Source organism: Pundamilia nyererei, unplaced genomic scaffold, assembly GCF_000239375.1.
Source record: "Pundamilia nyererei isolate P.nyererei 1_Seehausen unplaced genomic scaffold, PunNye1.0 scaffold00004, whole genome shotgun sequence".
Taxonomy (NCBI): Eukaryota; Metazoa; Chordata; class Actinopteri; order Cichliformes; family Cichlidae; genus Pundamilia; species Pundamilia nyererei.
In genome coordinates, this window is record NW_005187405.1 from 1,229,696 (window position 1) to 1,251,313 (window position 21,618).

The following is a 21,618-nucleotide window of genomic DNA, read 5'->3' on the forward strand; positions in this document are numbered from 1 at the left end:
AGTGAAAGGTGTAAAGTGACTCACGCTGAACTGACACCCTGGTTTAATCTGTCATTAAATGCTTACAGTCTTCTCTGTCGGTCTTCATCTGTTGTTAAGTGAGATAGGAAAAAACCGTCTGACTCATTTTGTCAGCATGACTGAGGAGTTTCAGAGTACTGACAGTAAATGTCATCTCACACACTGCCCAGACCTGATGCAAAGTGTCATCAGACAAGACTAAAATGATGTAAAAGTATGTGTGTCCTTCTGTGTGATATATATATACACACACATATGTGTCTGATGACACGTTGCATCACGTCTGGGCATCAGGTTCGAGCTGTGAGTGGATATGATGAAATTCACTGTCAGTACGATATACAGCTGTTTTATATAGCTACATATATATATATAGATACATAATATGTATTTTTATATGTTTTACAAACCCTCCAGGCACAGAAACGTTCAATTCAGCAGTCATTTCGATTGAACTGCACCCATGTCATACGTGTTTTTGTTTGAAAAAGTTTTCAGAAACAACGTGACAGTGGATCATATAGATAGATAGATTTTAATTTAAAAAATAAATAAATCATGTTAATATTTCATTGACACGATTTATGACATTAATAATGGATTGGATTTATATAGCGCTTTTCAAGGCACCCAAAGCGCTTTACAATGTCACTATTCATTCACTCTCGCATTCACACAACCGTAGCTTGCCTTCCACAGCTTGTAGCCACAGTTGCACTGGGGCAGACTGACAGAGGCGAGGCTGGATATCGCGCCATCGGCCCCTTTGGCCGTAAAGTAGGGTAAAGTGTCTTGCCCAAGGACACAACGACCAGGACAGAGAGGGATCGAACTGGCAACCTTCCGGTTACAGATACGCTTCCTCAACCCCCTGAGCAACGGTTGCCTAACAATCATATCTGTAACTGAAACCATTCCCATAAGAATACGAGGTGACGTTTTCAACTTCAGACAGCTTGCGCATTGACTTATTGCACCGTGGCGCCCCCTCGTGATCGTAAAGCTACACTACAGAATTTAATTAGCTAAGTGAGGCTGGATTTGGTCAGGAGAAGGACGCAATTTTTAGCATAAACCTGAACCCAAGGTTGAGACAGACCAATAATACAGAAATGCTTTCTGTTCCAGATGTGAAATATTTTCTATATCTAACATGTCTGTGATTTCATCTCTAAACTGAGAAGTAACTACCAAACTTCACAATTGTACGGGGAGTTTTATCTCTTCCTCTTTCCCTTTCCCTTTCAGTGAACAAAAATAAACTTAGACTGAGTAAAAAGAGACACGGACGACTGGTGCGGTAGTAAAAAGATGACTTCAGCGGAGCTCCAAACGCTTTCACGGTCAGTCTTGACAACAGGCCGATGCACAAGAGGGATTCTGTCTGTTTCCAGTTAAATTAGATTCAAAGAAAAATGAATCAGGTGAATACAACAGCAGGCCGAGCGTCACCGGGGGAATCCACCCATCTTCAGTGTCTCATGGTTGGAAATCACTTCCTTGTAGGATTATGGTGTGCTTGGGCTGTAGTCTTGTTTGCCGAAGAGAACAGATTTAAAGAAAGGCAAACAGAAAACCCAAACACATTACTGTTTGTCTGTGATCACCATGGCTGACTGGTCGCAGAGGTTTGGAGTCAAAGACTTATACAGAGAACATGAGGAAACAATTTCAAAATATTTCATTCAAAGGTCTAATGCTTTAAATCTGCCACAAAAAGTCTGAAACACTTTTCACTTTTCATAAAAAGCTGTTTCGAACAAATATGAAAAAATGTGGATGTTTTAGTCAAGTGTTTCACACCTTCCCTCCGTAAAGCAGTCACACAAAGACAAAACAACACACCGTAGTGTGATAAACTGAGTCACTGTATTCAGTCACTCAGCTGAAAAAACCCAAAACTTTATTCTGACACAGTAAGTTTCCACTTTAGCTGTTTCAAATCAACAGTGAATTTCACGGGAGAACAAGGAAGGGTTCACATCCCCTCCCCTTATGTAAACTCACGTGTTACATCACAGGAGAAGAGATCGACCATTGTTTTATGAAAAAACAAACAAACCCCAAAACAAAAACATCATAGTGTCACTGCGTGACAGGCACAGATCAGTCCCCGCTGTTCAGCTTGACTTGAGAGCTCGGTTGTTGCGCATCCTCTCACTGTTAAAGCATGATTCCTCCAGGCACAAGCTGTTATTTGGCATGATGGGTTTTTTTTTCCTTTTTTCACAAGCTCACGAGAAACATCCTGCGTGGATGGCAGCATGCGGAAATGAATGGAGTGCGCGTGTTTCATGGGAATTTTGGTGGCAATGAAGAAAGGTGTCTGTTTCACACCTGTGTTGAATATTCATGAATTGTTTTTTGTTTGTTTGTTTGTTTTGTTTTATTTATGGGGGTGGGAGGTGTCTTGGGTTCTTAGGGGTTAAAAAAGGCCATTTAGCTACAGACAGTAAGGCGGTCAGCTTTTTGACAACTAGATGACAGAACGTCGATAAGAAGGTCAAAGCGCCAACCCCTCTCTTCATTAATAAGGTTAACACGCTGCATCTCTTCCCGGTCGGGTGATCAGCTGACTGGAGGACTGGTGGTGGCCACCTTTTGTGGTAGGTCCTGCAGCTCGCCCAGGGGAGGAGAAGGGGGAGGAGTAGGAGGAGGTGTTGATGGTGGTGCAGTAGAAGCAGCAACAGCAGGAGGGAGGAGGAGTGTATCCAACGCTCCCGGGGAGAGAACGGAGCGCAGGAATGGGCTGACTGACCGGGGATCCGCCGTGTGCTTTCGTTGTCTTCAGTGATGGATGAGCCGAATATCCTGAGACGCCGCGGTCTACAGGTAAACGGAGGCTGGCTGTCATGACAGCGCGCGGTTGTGGTTGTTTCTAGGGAAACGAGATTAGCTCAAAGTGATGAGCCATTTGCCGACGATGCAAGGCATTGATGTCAGCGTGGCTTATGTGGCGTGAGCTTATTTTTCATTAAAAAAAAAACCCCAAAACTTTCACCGTCGCTCTTTAGATCTGTGCTTTATTGATTAGATTATGTGGCATCGTTAGAAAATATTATGTGCACTGAGCATCTTCCCCATGCCCTGTGGGCATCCTTTCAGAAAAGGTGGAGTCCCACGAACCGCAGCAACGGGGACACATAATAAATTTTATGAATGTAAGGTGTGTATATCAGACCTGACCTCACTACTACTTAGCTACGTGTTTATTTTGGAGCTCTTTCTGTGTGCTTTGGACAATCTGGTTGCCTTGGTGATCTGGAGCACAAAAGCCAATGGTTCCTGGAAGACTGTCAGAAACATCTTCTCCTGGGTGCCATGTTCATTTGAAATGTTCACAGAATAATTAAGTGTTTGTTTTTGATACCATTAATGTCTGTATTTTCTGAATTCATTTAGTAGGCAAAGCTGCATTGTTTCCACCCAGGGTCTGTTGAGGCGGTAACACTGATCATCAGTCCAAACTGGGTGTTCCCATTCCCTTGTCTCTGTTTATAGTAACTAGTCTTTTCCCACCTTGCATTTATTGAATTTCGATGAAGTGGAGCGATGCAGTTACAATGAAAATAATGGTCATGGTGGAAATGCTGTTTCAGTGCACAGTTCTCCCTTTTTTAAAACCATCTTCATAGTCACTTTCTCAATTTTCAGACCACTGGAGGTAATGAAACAAGTGCAGGTAGTCTCAAATTCTGTGCACAGACTCTCGCAGTGTGACATGGTGCCACCCTGTCCTTCAAATCCTGACTGGCAAGAGCAGTTTTACAGTCCTCTTAGCTGAAACTCACGGACCGAGGATTTGCAATTAAATGGCTACAAGGCCCACTTGTCATCGCCAGAAACTAGGCCATTCAGCAGCTAATGATATTTACATAGTGCCGATGAAAAAATAAACAGGAGTGACACAGAACAAGGCCACCAGGAAAAACTGCAGCGTTATTATTAGCACCTTGTGACTGTAAGCATGAAATGTAATTCATAGCAGTGTATTCAAAATGATAGGTGTCCTCCTTGACAGCAAAAGAAGACCTTTAAGATGATGCCAGTGATTTCAGAGCAAAGGTGGAAGATGTCCCAACCACCACCATCACATTTTTCTTAATTCAACCTTTCCCTCTTCTCTTATAGAAAGAACTGAGTCTTCCTCGTAGGGGAAATCTGTAAGTATGTCATCTGGGCAATTCTGTGCATCTTTCGCTCTTTGTCCCCCTTTGCACCTTTTTTTGTGCCTCAAACCAGGCCAGTCAGTTGTCTGTCACATGTGGGCTTTATTGTGCATGCATGCTGCTTTTCCTGACGATAAACATTTACTTCTTCACATCCTGAAGTGCAGGAACTTCTTAAAGCACCTAAGAAATTTGGCTGAAAGATAGAGCAGGCTCACTGCCCAAGACTGGTTTTATGTAAATGTTAGGAGGGGGAAAACAGAGGAAGAGAGTGGGAGACATTGTAGGTCTCAGTGTGAGAGAATAAATTAAGCCGCTTCTTCTTTTACTGAAAGAATCCAGGCTTTGAATCTGCTTTTGTATTTAGTGCTAGAGTTGATTTAACATCCTAGTGCCTATATCATTGTATATTATTAGCTGAACTGAGCGAGCAAGCTGAGGAAGATCTAACAGGTAACTGCTTAGTTGTGACTGTTTATTTATTTTTTTGCCAAATGTTTAGCCTGCACAAAATTCCTACGTTATTAGATCATCGTTACAGCTCATTTCAGACATTAGGAGTAGAACAGCAGTGATACATTGGAGTGCATGAAGAAAGTTACCTGAGAATTTGTTGCCAAACAGAAGCCGTTCTGGTTAAAAATAAATAAATAAATACATGTGACTCCAACTTGTCCAGGGACTTTCCCTGGAATGGGCTAGAGCTGAAGCCAAGATAGTTTCAATAGCTGGGAATGAAAGGAAATATCAGAATCACTGAATAATATGTATTCATCTCAGCTGACAGTTTCAAAGATCTTTAGAAGCTAGATGTGTTTGTGCTGCTTACCTACACTTGTCCCACTGCCAGTATAGTGTTGTGAGACAAAGTTATGTTTGTGCAATAAAATCCTTTGTATCCCATTGTCTCTGATATCTGTTGGCCAAGTCAGGTGATTTCATTAAGGCTTTTCTGTCTTCTAATATACATCTATATGCATATATTGCTGTATTAACCTTATACAGGACAAAAATGAGCACCATATAAGTCCTGACATGGGGCAGTCTGTGTGTGTGTGTGTGTGTGTGTGTATAAAGAAGTTAATTTAATATATTTATCACAGTTAATACCTGTATTTTAAAACGTAAGAAAAAAGACTTAAACTCTCCGAACCATTGTTTTATATAGGCTTTGAAATCAATAAAAGTCGCGAGGATCCTTATAATCTCTATTGAAAAAATGTTACCTTCAAGACTATCGGACGCTCTGAAAATAGTCTTTCTAATTTTGATATAACTTCTTGTCAAATGTTATATTTATTGTTTCTATTAAAAAAATAAAAGAGAAGAATAAAAAAGAACAGGGAAAAAAAGATTTATCGTTGAAAATCTTAGATTTTTGTACCGGATGGATTATTTGTGTCATAGCGTTTTAAACCAGTATTTCCGACAGGACCTGAAAGCATCAGAAATCCCTCCTCCTGCTGGCGCGCGGCGATGCGGCTGCGCGTTGCGGCAGAGACGTTGCTGTGGTTGAAAGTTTCTGTCTCCAGAATAACGCTTTACGTTTTGTCGAAGCTAGTTATTGGTCGATAATGTTGCACCTCGTGGGAGACAGGCTGTCTCAAAAATTTTACTGATGACATTGAAAAGGAGCAGCGTGACCATGGCCGTCGCAGTTGCTAGCACCGCCGAGCTGCCCTGCCCGGGGTCTGGGGTCAGTCTGTATCGAAGAAGCAGAAAGGAGTTTGTGCCCTTGGAGTCGACGTACTAGCCTAACGGCGACTATAATACCAAATCGACAGGGGAGACTGTTTACCGCGATGCCCCCTCTTTAACGACAGTATACTAATTCTCATATCGGATCGGATTTAGCGGTCACCTCCAACATGTCTGATCAAAACTACTACTGGACCGTGCTGCCGAGCTACAAAACTAGTTTTGTGACCGGGGCCATGATGAAAAGATCGAAAAGGTAACAAAACCTAAAGCCTGTTTCTAACTAGAAAATTATCCTTGAAAATGGAGACGAATGTTAATTAGCCTCGACCAAACTGCTGCAAAACGTCTGGGGGGGTTGTATGTTTGTCATCGGCTGTGCCGTTCAGTCTCTGAGAAACAGCAATTTGTTGAACGTCGTAATTTCGAGCTATTTGATTCAAGGCGCTTAATGGCAACCTCCACACTGTCTGCTAATATAGCCGCTTCACAGCTCAGACATCTGATCCCTCCGGAGGGTCTGTGATAGCCCCTCAGCATTGCACTGTATGTGTCGGTTACATCCGCCCTAGTTTTTGTTTCCGACAGAGAAACGTGGCCATTGTAGACTGTTGTGTGTATGTGTGCGGGCAGGCTGCATTGTCTGCTGCCAGCTGTCGCATAAAGCGACACCAGGGCCCACTGCTGATCGGTGCACTGATGCGGTTAGTGGGACAGTAGTGTTGTAAACGTGCTTTCATCAATCAGATAAATCCAGTCAGCTCTTAAGGTGTCTTATCCCTTAATGCACTCAATATGTCTTTGGCAGTCAGTGAGTTCATAGTGATCTTAAATTGTCGCGTCTCTACCTCTCACCTCTTTGTCATAATCTGAACACATAATTGTTGGTTTGCTGGCACAATTTGCCTTTGTTACAATGGTGTAAACCGCAAGAGCTGCAGTTTATATTGCAGGATTTTAAAATGTAAATGTACTGCTATTGAGTGAAGCTTCAGAAGAAGAAGCCATTAGCACGCTGAAACATAGGCTATCTGTGGAATGTCAAACTATCCACTCTTTCCATGTAGTTGGGGGGTCATGCATCAATCAGTGATGTGGCCGATCCACCACAGTGAGCTGATGAAATTGGCTTCAGTTAACAAATGCAGCAGACATAGTTAACACGCAGGACTGTTTCAGTGGCCTACATTCATCATGTTTCATGTCTTCCTGCAAGATCCATACAAACCATTATTGTTAGTCCCAAATATCAGTCGTCTCATGACTGCTAGCTGTTGATGAAGCGCTCACGTGGTGTGCCAGTGTGATACAGTGGTGCTCTCATATCTTTCGGCAAAGGTTTTGGAGTGTTTTTGCTGATATTTATTTTTTTTAACAGGAGCAAAAAAGCGAACCTTCACAGTGTTTCTGTGGTTGGAGGTGTACTGTATACACTTTGAAGCCCAACTCTTGGCACACGTTGACCCTCTCATCCTTCTGTTTCTGTGGCACTTTGAGTCTTTTTGGGTTGAGGGGCCATATAGTTTGTGAATCTGCCTTTGCACCGACCCAGAAATGTCAGGCTTTGTTGTCGTCTCAGCCCCTCAATTATTTTAGGTCACTGCCAGAAGGAAAGGGAGACAGGATCTACTTCACCGACATGAAACAGAAAGCATTGAGATCACAAACGGGGGGGAAAAAAACAAAGAAAACTGAAAAGAAGCCAAAACTGTAATCTTAATGAAAACATGGAGTTAACACCTGCGTGCAGAAACCTGCAGGCACCAAATACAAACATACAGGAAATGGACAAGATAACACTGGTACTCTAAAGTAATGTTATACTTGGACTGGTAAGCCAAAAAGGCATTAGGTTGTTTGCTTTACTCCAAAAGCTGCATCAAAAGAGCATTTTAAACTCTACAAATATATGCAAATTAGAAGAAACACTGTTTGTAAATTGAAACCAAAAAACCGATCAGGACAAACAACACAGACCAGCTTCAAAAATACCAGCAGAAGTGAAACAACACTTCACAGCTCACAAAGACCGAAGTATAAACATGTGGACGGTTTGTCATGGCCTGCTCAATTATATCAGGGGTCACTTGGACCATTTTATTTATTTCCATCATGATAAAACAGCTTTCCAAAGTTCTTATTGTCTAATCAGGCTCTGCCAGTGGTACTGATTAGTAATATATTTCCCTTATCTCACATGACAATACTCTCAGACGTCATTGGATCGTACTACACTGCTCAATCCAGACTTCACATTATTTACTGATTAGAAGTGGCTAAAAGAAAAACAAAAAGTTTAATTCCTCTAAATATTAGAGCAGGTAATGTGCAGTTAGCGCTGATGCATAAGAAAGAAGTTGCACTCAAGTTGGTTTGTTTATATATTTACATGCAAACATGTTTGTAGTCATGCATGCATGTGTATGTTTGTATGTATATACATAATTACAGTGGCATTACTATTGTCAGCACATCAAAAAAATATGAATTCAGAGGCTGATCGAGTTTGATTTTTTTTTTTCTCCCACAGATTGATAAACAAAGTGTGCTTGGATCATGTTTGTTACAACACTGCATAAAACAGATGATCACTCTCTTCTGTTTGCTGTTTTCCACTCACAGTTCCCGTAACAACAAGAGAAGGAGTTTGGCGGTCGGGACCCCATCGCCCACGCTGTCACGACCGCTTTCACCTCTCCCACTCGCCACAGGTACTTGTGTTTCGGTTTTACCCGTTTGTCTGCTCGCCTCAGTGCAGGGTTGATTGGATTGGCTCATCAGAATTCCTGCATTTAGCCACCGCTGATTGCGTGTGAAGCAGAGAAGTTACAGAGAGTGGAATGTTGAGGAGAGCACAGGATTGCCTGTCTCATGTAGGATCATCAGTCTCAAGTTTGTTTTGATGCTGTATGTCGTGAAGCAATCGCTAGTTTACCTCTGGTGCTTTGTTTTATTTCCTTCTTTCTCATAATGTGCCCACAGTAGAGTGTAAAAGCCATACAATGCTTTTCCTTGTGATCATTTTTAATGTAGCCCCCTCTAGGCTTCCTCATCATTTGATCTCTCCACTTAAAAAGTGTCATTCCGTGTATCCCCCTTTTTGTGACTTGTCCTCAGGGACAGTGGAAGTCCTTTAATGACCTTTTTAGCAGTATGCAATATGGTGTGATTGTACCAAATAGCCCCTGCTGTCTGTTGACACAATCCTTCTTTGATTAGGACAGGACAGGAAGGGCCCTAGATATCTTTGTGTGTATGCATCACTGTCATTAAAAGATTTGATTGTTTCAGTTTGAACTTGTAAAAGAAAACCATCTGCAAAGTTGACCGTTGCACACTGATAGTGTAAAACATTAGGAAGCCAGTCCAGTTATTCTGCATTTAGTAATATGCTTAGATTCCTTCAGCTTCCTCTCAATTTTCAAAAATTTTGCTTTGTTTTGTTTCCTCAGCTGGTAGCAGTCCTTCAGAAAGCCCCAGAAATGTCTCTGCTAGCTCTTCTGCCAATTTCCAGTTTGCCCGCAGGTAAGAATGAAATGAAATGCTTTTTAATATAGTCTTGGTTTAAACCAGGCACATTATTGCAGTAGTTTCTTTTCCGTAGTAATATCAAGTGGAAAATGACTAAAACAGACATATTGCAATGAAAAGTACTTTAATGGAGTGAAATGGCAGCAAATTAGATTAAAAAAAAAAAGAGATATGTAGTCAGTGGAAGTTTATTTTTATTCTTGGCCCGCTTTGACTAAAACTGAAATCAGAAAAAATAACCAAGGGATCTTTGGTTCGGTGGAAACTGTGTGCACGCAAACTGAACATGCACTGGCTTGTTCCCTTTGCCCCTCAAATCGAGGCAGTGGAGAGCCATGTCTGACCAGCTGAAAGCCCCCAAGGTCACTCACTTACTGGACGTGGGTCTTGGCATTTGTCAACCCAATTAAGGAGGCGAGTTGGTGCACGCACTCATTACTCAGGGCTGCTGTGATTATGGAAGAAAACTGCAGAGCTTGCCTTCTCATCACGCGTGCCGTTTATAGACTCGCTGGGATTTAGAGGAACATTAGCTGCAACCAGCTTCCTCAGTCAGCAGCGGAAAATAGTGTGGTAGCCTGTCTCTAAGAAGACTTTCGTAAGGAGCAGCAACATGTATACTTGAATGTAGGATTTTCAAGAACACTGTAGTTTAAATGTATGTGATGACCGACTGTCCCAAATGTCATGAGTTAAGCTGCAGTGCAGTATGCCATATTGCACCATAGAGCTCAGGGATGCAGAGGGGAAGTCTTCTTAGAGGACTGCCTTGTGCAGCTCATCTAAATTTATTGACATTTTTAAGCTGCCAGAGTGTAGACAGATGCTGTGACTGCACTTTTGACAGCTCCACTGGGTTTATTTGTTATTCACAAAAGCTTCGTAGCTCTGCTTTTGGTGCAGTTATTTTTTTCATGTGAACGTGGAGTAGCCTTGAAGAGTAAGGACGACCAGTGCTCTGGTCCACTCTGATTTATTTATTTTGTTCCTTTCACAACTAAGCCATTGATTCCAGTATTGATCTGAAACCTTTGTCTTTATTAGTGGCTTCTTACAGCAACATGATACAACATGTTGTACATATCAGATAGGGATAGATAAGAAACCATACATGTAACACAGCTCACTAACCCTCAGATCCCTTCATTTTCACTGTCACCTCTAATTTAGCTACATGTCCCCAAGAGCTGGTTTCTCAGAGAAACTGCATTCGACCATCTTTTGTTGTCACAGATTGACTCCGTGAAGGAAACTGGGCCACTTCCTCAGAGTGTATTGGATGGAAAACTATTGGGACAGTGGAGATTTATTTATTTATTTATTTGGTAGAGAAAGGTTTAGGTTTTCTGCAGTGTTAATGAGTGCATTGTGTGTCTGTGTGCATAGTGAGAAACTGTCTGTAGGCCTCAATGCTGCAGTATGATAGCAGCTTGGCAGGTGTTCAGAAACAGCAAACAGCCACTGGCGGGGAGTTCTGTCAGACTAACAGGACTGTGACTTTGACAGGCAGACTTAATCTGTCACTGTCATTAAACAGTGTTTATTTTCTCTCTCACTTCATGCCTCCATTCGCCCCTTCTTTCTATCTGCATCTCTCGCCTCCATTCCCTTTTTTTGCATCTGCGTAGTCAACTGGCCCGGACTGAAAGGTAAGAAAATAACTAATTGCTGTTTCTTCTTCTTGCAAAGACTCAAACATCAAATGTTGTCTGTTGGCCTTTTTAGGCTTTGAAGATTGGAATGAGTCAACAGGATGTAAAGGTTTTCATATGAGCCTCCACTGAGCAGCTTGTTATTTATGTGTGCTTGTTTGTGTGTGTGTTTTTTAGCAGGGCAGACGGGCGAAGGTGGTCGGTGGCATCTGTTCCCTCCTCTGGATACTGCACAAACGCACCAAGTTCATCAGTATCTGTAAGCGGAGAAGTATCTCTTACTGTCTGTCACCTCTTTCCATCATCACACATTCAACCTCTCTCTAAACCACTACCTTGGGGGCATTTAGTTCTCCACTTTACAGTACTGTGGTGTCTTGTAAACTTCCGATGCTGACTAACTGAGCTGTAAAGCCCATCAGCTTACAAAGTGTCATAAATCTGCCTATAAATGATTGTTGAGTTTACAGCAGCTCAGGGATGTCAAACTCATTTCACATCGTGACCTACATACACATCTAAAGCTGGCCGGACCAGTGAAACTCCCCATTCTGCTAATATGGGGAGTTAAAGTTGGGAAGTTAACCTACATATTTAATCTCTGAATATAAAAAAGGGGGCGATTTCAACTGTATGTCTCATTTTCTACATGATAACAAAATGCTAGTACATGAAAGAAATGTGGTGGAATGACTCTTGGACCAAAATTGTAAGAAACAAATATTAATTTTACATATAGTCTAAAATTACAGCGAAAAAACTGTCCAGGTTATCCTGTGATTATAAAACAAAGATTTTATCAATTCACAAAAAATGTGGACCCATTGTTGAAAAAAAGAAAAAAGAAATCTCTGTAGTAAATAGTGGAAAAACAAACAAAACAGGAAAATATTTGACATGTAATTGTTTGTCTGTTACTTAATTACTTTGGTGTGGTATGAACGGCCACAGGGTAGGTCTTTTGTTAGCTAAAGCTTTAAAACTTGTGCAAATAAAGTTTTAAAATTTATGCCATCCTTCACATTTTCCAAAGCCATCCTGTGGATTTGCTGATCCAATTCTCCCCCCCCCCCCTCCCCCTTTGTAGAACACCACCAAAAATTGTAGATGTTATGAAAAAGAATGGTCAACACTGTAAACATAGACTCTGTGCACACAACCCTTTTAAAAGTTATAAAATGCTCGATTGTCGACATGGCAGAAGTCTTTGAAAAATAACTTGCATTAATAAAAAAAAAAAGTGTATGAATAATAAAATTTGTGTAACTGCCAAAATGTTTGGCTAGGTCTGTAAAGATTTGCTCATCACTCTGTAGCTGACAGCTGGTCGCTGGACACTGCAGGCTTTGGTTATGAAGATAACGTCCTCTCCTTTTGCGTCAGTGTCCTCTCTCCCACTGAATGGCACTTCAATAGTTTGTTTCAGAGTTGAGTAGTTTAAGTCTGTGGGACAGTCTGCTAACTGTCCTACTTTTGTCTTCTCCCTTATTAGCAAGGCGTCGCCACACAGCAGGTATCTCGCATGTTTGATTGGAGTTTTTATCCTGAGGCAACCCCACAGGGAACTTTTCACAGATCTTTCACGTGAAAAGCAAAACAATCTGTTCCACTGAACCAATCTTACCACTGCTACCTGTAATTTTTACCTTTTTAAAAATTGGTATTTTGTGGTTACTGGTCACCAAATCAGTCGTAGTCTCTCGTGAACACCACATGAAAGCCGTAATTAGCCAAAAATATGAATTTTAATAGAATTGGCTTGTGTTATTTATTGGTTAGTTTTAGCCTATTGCACATACCGTACAAGGAAGGAATACTAGAACAAAGCTTCCACAGTGGTTGTGAAATATTTTAGAAGTAGCATCAGCATTACATAGCTCGTCAGAGTTACTTCACTGTATCTTGTTCATAGAAAAGGAATGTTTACTGTGTTTTAGCATTAAAAAAAAAATCTTACTGACTCACAGTTTAGAACTTGAACTTCACTTTAAACTTACCGGGTCACTCGGCATAAACAGTAGTAGAGAAAAGTTTTGTGGTTTTAGTCTTTGGTTGTTTTGGGTTTTTTGCCATTTCCTCTGTGACAGCTTGTCTTTCTCAGATTGAGTTGCAGTCGACATAAATCCAGACTAACTGCAACCTCCTTGGCAAGGAAGCAGACTGCCAACTTTTTACAACTAGCTTTTAAGTCTACGGGGGGTTTGGATGATTGTTTTCGTTACATCTACAGAGCATTCTTGTCGCTTTAGCGTTATTATCGCTACAAATTTGTGACATTTTTGATTATAATTAGTTTTACTAATACAGTAAAGTGGTTGGAAAACTTCACACTGACAGCTTCGGGCACCGGTTGGTTTATAAAGCAGCTGTCTGGAGATGGATCCTGGTATCCTTTTTAATGACTCAGGCAGCCATAACAGGATACGTCCAAGGATGATGAATCCCTCCATCATCGACCATGTGTCATATTTTCCACCTTGGAGAGGATATTAGAATTAGTCCTCAGATGCCTTTTCCCCCAAGTTTTCCTATAATTATTGAAACAGTATTAAATGTGGTAAAAAGTAAATTTTGTTGTCATTGTTTTGTTTTGTTTTTTAAGTCAAAAGGCATAAAAGTTTTCTCATAATGGTATATTTCTCTACCTCCTATTCAACAACAACAACAAAAAAAACTTGGGGAAAGGGGAAACCAAAACACAGGAGGTTGTGTGAATTATTTACCATGTGTCCATCATTAAATGAATGACATCACACGAGACGAACTGAGTTGATCTGAGCGTGTCCTCTTTTGACTGCGGGGAAAGTACGGGAATAATAAAGCTTATCATTACAATAATACCGGTCCTGTTGAAATTTGCCGTTTCTTTTTCCTGGATGACATCACAAACGAGCAGGGGCTGTACCACATCATTTCCCTACTCAGCTTTCCCTTTCAGGAATACTGCAAGCACACTTTGTGCTGCCCAGCTATACCCGTCAGCTGTTTGCCGATGTCTTCTATGGTGATTATTAGGATTTTATCTCGAAAGCCATCGCTGAACCTGCAGTTGGCTCAAATGGAAAACAATACCCAGCTCCTGCGTCTCTGCTGAAATTCTGTATGGCCAACCACATGGCTTTGAGACGGTGAAGTCAGCCCTCCCTGTACAATGCCCCTTTCAGGCCTGCTGTCAGTGAGGTCTTTATGCAGCTCTTAGTCGATTCTGACAAGTCTCTAGTTTCCTGCTCAGCGTAGCCCCTTCACCCCCACCCCCACCTTCCTATCACTGCTCTGTCACGTCCTTGCTCTGTTGCTTTCTTTTCTTTCTTTCTTTTTTTTTTTTCTCCTCCTTTTAGTGTCTCTCACTGTCTCGCTCTGCTTTTCTTTCTCGTTGGCTCTTCTGTTTTTCCTCTGGCCAATGAGCCACTCTTCTCTCTGCTCTTCCTGGGATACACAAGATCCTAGCCAAATGGGAGTTCTCATAAATTCCAGGCGGTGTGTCACACATCCTGACTTGGAAAGGGAAAAAAACAAAGCAAAACATTCACACATGCTGCCTGTCTCCATGTGTGCTGCGTGAAAAGGGCGAAATCCTACTGAAAAATGCTTTGGGGAATCTATAAAGTTCACTGAGTCTTTCTTTTCATGTAGGAAGGGATTCATGATGTTTTTTTACATCACAAATCAACTCTCTGCATGTCCATATAAGGTGGTGCATCTAATTAAGATCTGCAGTGTAACATGAAAGTCTTTAAGACTTCGGTATTAACAGGATAAAGAGTGAGCAGACGTGTGAGTCTTACCAGAGGAAGCCTTTTAACACAGGATGTTATATAATCAAAGCACAGCCCCGCCTACGTATGAATATTTAAATAAAAATGGATAAAAGTGGTAGTGGCAGTGGTTGATTGCTTGTTTTGTTTTTTATTTCGTTAATTTAAAAAAGAATCAATAAATGCAACTTAACCATTGACCCTACTTCCCTGGGGGGTTTTTTTCTCTTCTCCACTTTTCCCTCCCAGTCCTCTTCTTCACAGGAGTTGTTGCACCAGTTGCCCTTTCAGCCCACGCAAGAGGATCTTCACTTCCTCTTCAAACATTTTCCGAGCCCAGAAAGTGTGGCAGATGAAGAAGGAGCCCACCCCATGCCCCCTGTCAGGGTCCGCTCACGCAGTCTCAGGTAACTTTCCTATACTATATGCTGATGCAGCATATAGACTGTCTCTGTTACACAAACATTTCTGTCATACTTCACTGGGCCGTTTGTTTTGAAAGGGTGGAACCGAAATCCCCCCAACTGGCTTCAGTCTCGTAGATTTAATTATGTGCTGCAGTAGCAATTGTATACAGCAGCTCACCACACACACCACTTAAGCACAAAGATAAAACTGTTGTGTTATTAAAGGCTTATTATACTAACTGTACATTCTATATACCCTTACATATCAATTCATTAGATACACTTTAATAGTACTTCATTGGACCCTCTTTGCCTTCACAACTGCCTTAAAATTTTCATGGTTTAGTGTCAACAAGGTGCTGGAAACATTGCTCAGAGAATTTGGTCCATATTGACATGACAGCATCACTCCGTTTCTGCACAATTGTCTGCTGTGCGTCCATGATACAAAGCTCCATTGGGTTGAGATTAGGGATGGGTACCGATATCCGGTGCCATTATGGCGGTTCTGACATAAACGGTAGTAACCAGACCGAAAAGCAGCGCACATTTCGGTGCTTTATTTCGGTGCTTTTTTTTTCTTTTTCTTTTTTCCTGAGATGTCATACACTTTGGATTCTAGCCAATCATTTTAGCTTTTCAAGAATAGTAGGCGGGCTCAGGTACGTACGCTCTTTTAGAGAAGAGCTACAGATTAAAAATGCCCAAGGCAAAGCGGTCAAAAGTCTGGCTGTACTTCACAGCAAAAGATGCAAACTCAGCAGCCTGCAACAAGTGCTTTAAGGTGATACTGTGCAAAGGAGGTGACACTTCGAATCTGATGAAACACCTAGCAACGCATAGCGTTTTTTAAAAGCCGAGAAATGCACCGTATTTGATAGCTTGCTGCAAGACTTCACAACAAGCACATCTGCTGCGGGTGTGGTAAATCTCCATTAGCGAGTTAGCGCGGATTGCCCCATGCGTGTTGTTATCATTTTGCAGAAAAAAAGAGACTGCTAAAAATAAAAACATAAGTTTTTGGACAAAGTTTGTGTTCTCTATTCTTTAAGCACCGTTTAAGCACCAGCACCGTTTCAAAAGTACAGATTTGGCACCGGTATCAGATAAAACCTGAACGATACCCATCCCTAGTTGAGATTTGGTGATTATAGAGGCCATTTGAATACAGTGAGCTCTTTATCATGTTCGCACCAGAAATCAGAACTCATCAGACCAGGCATAATTTTTCATCGGCTGATGTTGAGCTCATTTGAATTGTAGCTTTAGTTTCCTGATCTTAGTTGAAAAGAGCGCCACTTGTTGTGGTCTTGTGCTGCTAAATTGTAGTTTCAAATCAAGGTTTCTCTTCACTGGTGTGATCATATGTGCCATATTTAAACTGAACTGTGCTCTAAATTTTCCCTTAAAAAAAAAAGTATGTTTTTTTTTTTTTTAAATATGCACATTTTCTCACAACAGAAAGAGAAGATCTGCTAACGGGGTATAAAATGAAAACCTCAAACTTGTAACTAGCGTGGCTAACATGCTACCCGTTCCTGCTGCTTTACTACATACTCACCAAGTAATCAAAGCTTATAGTAAATTAAATAACTTTACCTGTTAAACAGTTAAACAGCAAATGTGGGATAGACTGTGCTAAGGTTTAAGCTCACGAAGCTTGCCACCTTAAGTAGTTGTAGTTGCTCTTTTTAGAACATTGTAAAGTTGTATGTGAATGAGCACTGCCCTGTTTGGTGAGGCTGCCACTCCAGCCCAGTCTAACAAAAGTAGGCTTAATGGTTTTTCAGGAGATATTTCGCACATGATTATAAAAAGATAAATTAAATACTGTCTGGAAAGAATATGTTGGGATAATTATTTAATGTGGCTCTGGAAAAACCCTCTGTGCCATTTGTGCGTGATCCCCTGGAATAGAATAAAACCTTTTCCTCATCACTTGGCATTGCTGGACTCATCCCTCTGAATAGCTGCAATGGCAGGCTGTTTTGAGGTTGCTGTAGAGTTTTTATGACAGGCTGGGGAGGATTTTGGCAGCCTGTTGATGTGGTTGCTTTTTTGGTGACGTGTCCATGCCTGTGCCACATGCAGTAATTCGCACTGCATGTGTACACTAATACTCTATAAGTACATCTGGGTAACTCTAGCAATTACACCGGAGAGAAATCTCCCCCTTGGGTTTTACCTGACCTTTGCATAGTTGTTAATGATGCATCTAAATCAACAGCAGCTGATTGACATGTGTCGCCGTTGTTCTAAATTTGCTCTACAAGTTGCGTAAAAGGATTTCTTGCAGCCTCAAAATAGTTCCGAGTGGTCTAAGCAGTTGCCATTACCCTGAAATAAATTCATACCGCGTGTGCAACTGTTGTGGTTACCCAGAACAAGTTAAGTTCATGTCGCATATTGACATTATTGTCATTTTTAGTATGCAACGTAGTGTAAGGGAGCACCCAGGACTGTTATTTTTAACATTTGTGCTGACAGTACATTGATTTGGAACTTGTAAGGAGGGTTTAAAAAGACCCCTGCGTGTAACCGAAACCCTCTGGGTGCAACAAATGTGGTCGTGGATGGTGCACATGAGAGCCTGATCTGAATTGTGTCAAACACGCTGTTTGTATGACCTAGAATGTTAGTCAACACTTTAATTGTTAATGTGGTCATAAAATGTTATAGCTTGTTGTGTGTATGGCTGTTCAGTAAAGATATAAATGTTGATTTCATCAGTTCAGTTTGCCACTTAGTTCAGTTGTTTTTCATTTTATTTTAGTTTGGTCTCCATTATTTGTTAATGGCATTTGTGCAAAAAAAAATCGACATTTGTAATATTTTTATCTGGTTTTTGTTTTTTTCTCCTTTGTCTTCTTTCTGTGAAGCCCTGGACGGACCTGTGGGGTGTTTGACAATGAGATTGTCATGATGAATCACGTCTATAAAGAACGTTTCCCTAAGGTAGCTCCCTTTCTGTGTGAAAGTCTCATAATCAAAGTTAAAATCTTCAACTGCTCACTAAATGGATTAGAAATGTATGCAGTACTGGTTTAAACGAAGGCTTTCATTTTTGTTTCCCAGGCGACGGCCCAGATGGAGGGTCGGCTGCTCGACATCATTGCAGAGTGTTCCCCGGACACCGCTCTGCCCCTGGCTGATGGTGTGCTTGGATTCATTCAGCACCAGCTGGTGGAGCTCGCCAGAGACTGTCTGGACAAGTCCCAGAATGGCCTGGTGACCTCCAGGTACTTCATGGAGCTGCAGGAGAAATTGGAGAAGCTGTTGCATGAGGTGGGTGTCTCTCATCTTTAGTAAATGATTTTTCATCTTTTTCATACAGAGAATTTTTTTTTCTCTTCTTTTCTTTTTCAAACAGTCAGGGAGTGTTGGTTCTTTCTAAGATGTTTCTAGCTGGTGTTATTGTTGGTAGCTCAGGTTGCCCTCTGGGACATTGCATGCTGTACTATAGCAGCACTGAGGACACTGAACATTGAAATGAAAAGGCCCATTTCCTCTGTTAATATTCTGCTGATTCCACTCCATCCATCAATAATGTTCTGTATTTTGTGTTATTACATAGGGGTGTGCAGTGGTCAAGTGTTCAGTTTTGTAATGATTGTGTATTCTACAGCAAAACAGTGGTTTAAATGATTATTTTGTCATATAATAATTTCTTTAATTAGTATACTCTTTGTGGCCACAGAAATTGTTTTGACCCTTCTCCACATGCTAAAATGCATATGTTGAGTTGCTTGCTAGTGTTGCTTTTTCATAAAGGTGTTTACAATTTTTTTTAGAGTGGATTTTTCTATGTTTAGCAGGGCAAGAGTTTGTTTTAAACTGACTGCTGAATAATCGCTCCTCTGACTGTTTCACCACCTCTATCATACACTTTCTGAACCTGCTGTTTGATCAAAGCGCTGTTGGATTTAGATAAGCAAGAATGAGTGTTAAAAAGTCAAATGTTTTTCCATTATTTATAAGCCTGGCAGAGCATGCAGTGAGTATTGATTCAACATGTTGAAATACCAGCCCTTGAATCACCACCAGACAATGTAAGGGGATGAAATGGATGCTAAAAATATCACCCGACAAGTGCAGACAGCTTCTTTGGATGAGTTGTGGTGGCTCATGGCTTGTGTCAAATGGATTAGGTCACTATAATAATCCATCACTATTTGTTCTGTTCAGGCGTATGAGCGCTCAGAGAGCGAGGAGGTGACCATCATCACCAAACTGGTCAAGAAGATTCTCATCATCATCTCCAGGCCTGCCAGGCTGTTGGAGTGTCTGGTAAGACTCAATGACAGACGCAGTAATAATCACAGCTTTACGAGTGACGTAATAACACTATGTCCATCAGCTTAGATGCATGCGTGAAAGTTGACTCATACATGATGTTGACATCTTGTAGTAGCGATTAGTTTGTGCAGTAATAATAACCCAGCTTACTGTTTACTAAGCCAAGTTCACCTTGCTAGCCTGGGTCTGTTGTTAGTAAGGTGCCAGTGATGCTCCAGTTTTCCAGGCCAGAAAAAAAGCCCAGATTGGAGCAGAAACATTTTTCTGTCATTTTTCAGCATTTTTAATTGTATTACAATGTTTGATCCATCGTTTCCCGATGTAGTAGTTGAAGCTTTTCTACATATTATGTCAACAAAGTAATGTATATTTGAGTGAAACCTGAACTGTCTTTCCTTTATTTTTTATATTTTGAATCCAGGAGTTTGATCCAGAGGAGTTTTACCAACGTTTGGAGGCTGCAGAGGGTCAAGCCAAAGTAGGACAAGGCATCAAAACTGATATTCCCAGATACATAATCAGCCAGCTGGGCCTTACCAGAGACCCCCTGGAAGGTGCAGATTAAAAAAAAAATATATATATATTTCTATCTCATTATTGCTTACTTCAGATAAATTTGAAAACCCTAATGCAGTTAGCTTAAATAAATCATTGTGAACTAATCTCGTAAGATACAGTGACAGTTTTGTGATTTTTAACTTTGATTCGCACTGGCGTTTAATAAAGTTGGATCTGTTTTGTCTGCTGCCGTTACAGAGATGGTTCATTTGGAGCATACTAGCCCGATTCACAGATCAGCGAGCAGAGAGTCTGATGACACTGGAGAGGCAACATCTGCACAGGTATAAGCTTACATTAAACGGTTACCAAATGCATACAGTGAACCCTAAAGTGACCCAGGAAGAACAGATGGCGCTCATGTCTCAAGTATTTTAAAAATATTCCACATCCTTTAGATTAGATTTATTTGCTTTAAGATTGTCTTACTAGTTTTTAAGTCACCGAGTGGCAACCTTTGTTGATACGGTGTTGATTTCTTAGGGTTTTTTTCCATATCTGTCACACATAAATGATCATCAAAGAAATTTTATTACTAAACACTTCTAAACCTACCTAACCCTCTGTGAAAAAGTAATTGCCTCCTTAAATAATAAATTAACTGATTAACCACATTTTTTTGAAAAACTGAATTTCATTTCACAAGCTACATTCAGGCCTGGTTACGACCAGACCTGCTGAATCAAAAAGATCACTTAAATAGAAGCTGTCCATCAAAATGAGACGGGCTAAAAGATCTCAAAAAGTAGCACATCGTGTCACGATTTAAAGAAACAGTCGAGGGGAAAAAAAGTCACTGACATCTGCTAGTTTGGAAAGTTTGCCAAAGTGAACCACAGTGTGAGCCATTATCCACAATGGAGAAAACTTGGAACAATGGTGAACGTTCCCAGGAATGACCTGCATTGAGGACTTATCACAAAAAAAACTAGAACATCATCTAAAAACATCCAATCCTCAGTTGCCTCAGTTAAGGTCAGAGGTTATCATTCAACAATAATGAAGAGATTCTACCAGAAAATCCTGAAGGAGGGTGTCTGGCCATTAGTTCATGGCGTAAACCAAAGATCACCTAGGTTATGTACCAGCACAATGATTCAAAACACACCAGCTAGTCCACCTCCGAATGGCTCAATAACACCAAAACAAAATAATGCACTTGCACTTGTAGTGCTTGAACCATAATAAAAGCTCTCGAGTGGCTTAGTCAAAGTTTGGGCTTCAATCAGACTGAGATATTTTGGTATGACCTTTAACAGGCCGTTCATTGGATGGTTCATGCTCAAACCCTCCAATGTGGCTGAAATAAAACAATTCTGCAAAGAAGAGTGGGCCAAAATTCCTCCACAACAATGTGAAAGACTCTTTGCCACTTATAGCAAACACTTGATTGCAGTTCTTGCTGCCAGGGGTGGCACAACCAGTTATTAGGTTTAGGGAGCAAGTGCTTGGTTTTTTGTTTGTTTTGGGGGGGGGTTATAAATACAGTCCAGGCAAGTTTGGATAGTTTTTTTTCTTCTTAATGAATGAA

General features: G+C 41.0%; 1 protein-coding gene across 6 annotated transcripts in view; it reads left to right on the forward strand.

The window, feature by feature from the left end:
• Window positions 1-2,180: 2,180 nt before the first annotated feature.
• The window catches only part of mast3a (microtubule associated serine/threonine kinase 3a), a 29,045-nt gene continuing 9,607 nt past the window's right edge, over window positions 2,181-21,618 (forward strand). The window contains exons 1-12 of one of the 6 annotated variants that reach the window (XM_005721060.1): window positions 2,181-2,853; window positions 4,153-4,184; window positions 8,511-8,599; window positions 9,341-9,413; window positions 11,048-11,068; window positions 11,249-11,330; window positions 15,076-15,233; window positions 18,113-18,188; window positions 18,309-18,518; window positions 19,419-19,520; window positions 19,951-20,083; window positions 20,286-20,371. In XM_005721060.1, the coding sequence (XP_005721117.1) occupies window positions 2,815-2,853; window positions 4,153-4,184; window positions 8,511-8,599; window positions 9,341-9,413; window positions 11,048-11,068; window positions 11,249-11,330; window positions 15,076-15,233; window positions 18,113-18,188; window positions 18,309-18,518; window positions 19,419-19,520; window positions 19,951-20,083; window positions 20,286-20,371 (1,101 nt within the window). In that variant the 5' untranslated portion in view covers window positions 2,181-2,814. Of the gene's footprint in view, window positions 2,854-4,152; window positions 4,185-5,648; window positions 6,145-8,510; window positions 8,600-9,340; window positions 9,414-11,047; window positions 11,069-11,248; window positions 11,331-15,075; window positions 15,234-18,112; window positions 18,189-18,308; window positions 18,519-19,418; window positions 19,521-19,950; window positions 20,084-20,285; window positions 20,372-21,618 lie in introns of those variants that run through there. The other 5 variants (XM_013912319.1, XM_005721058.1, XM_005721059.1 and 2 more) reach the window with 5 other exon arrangements.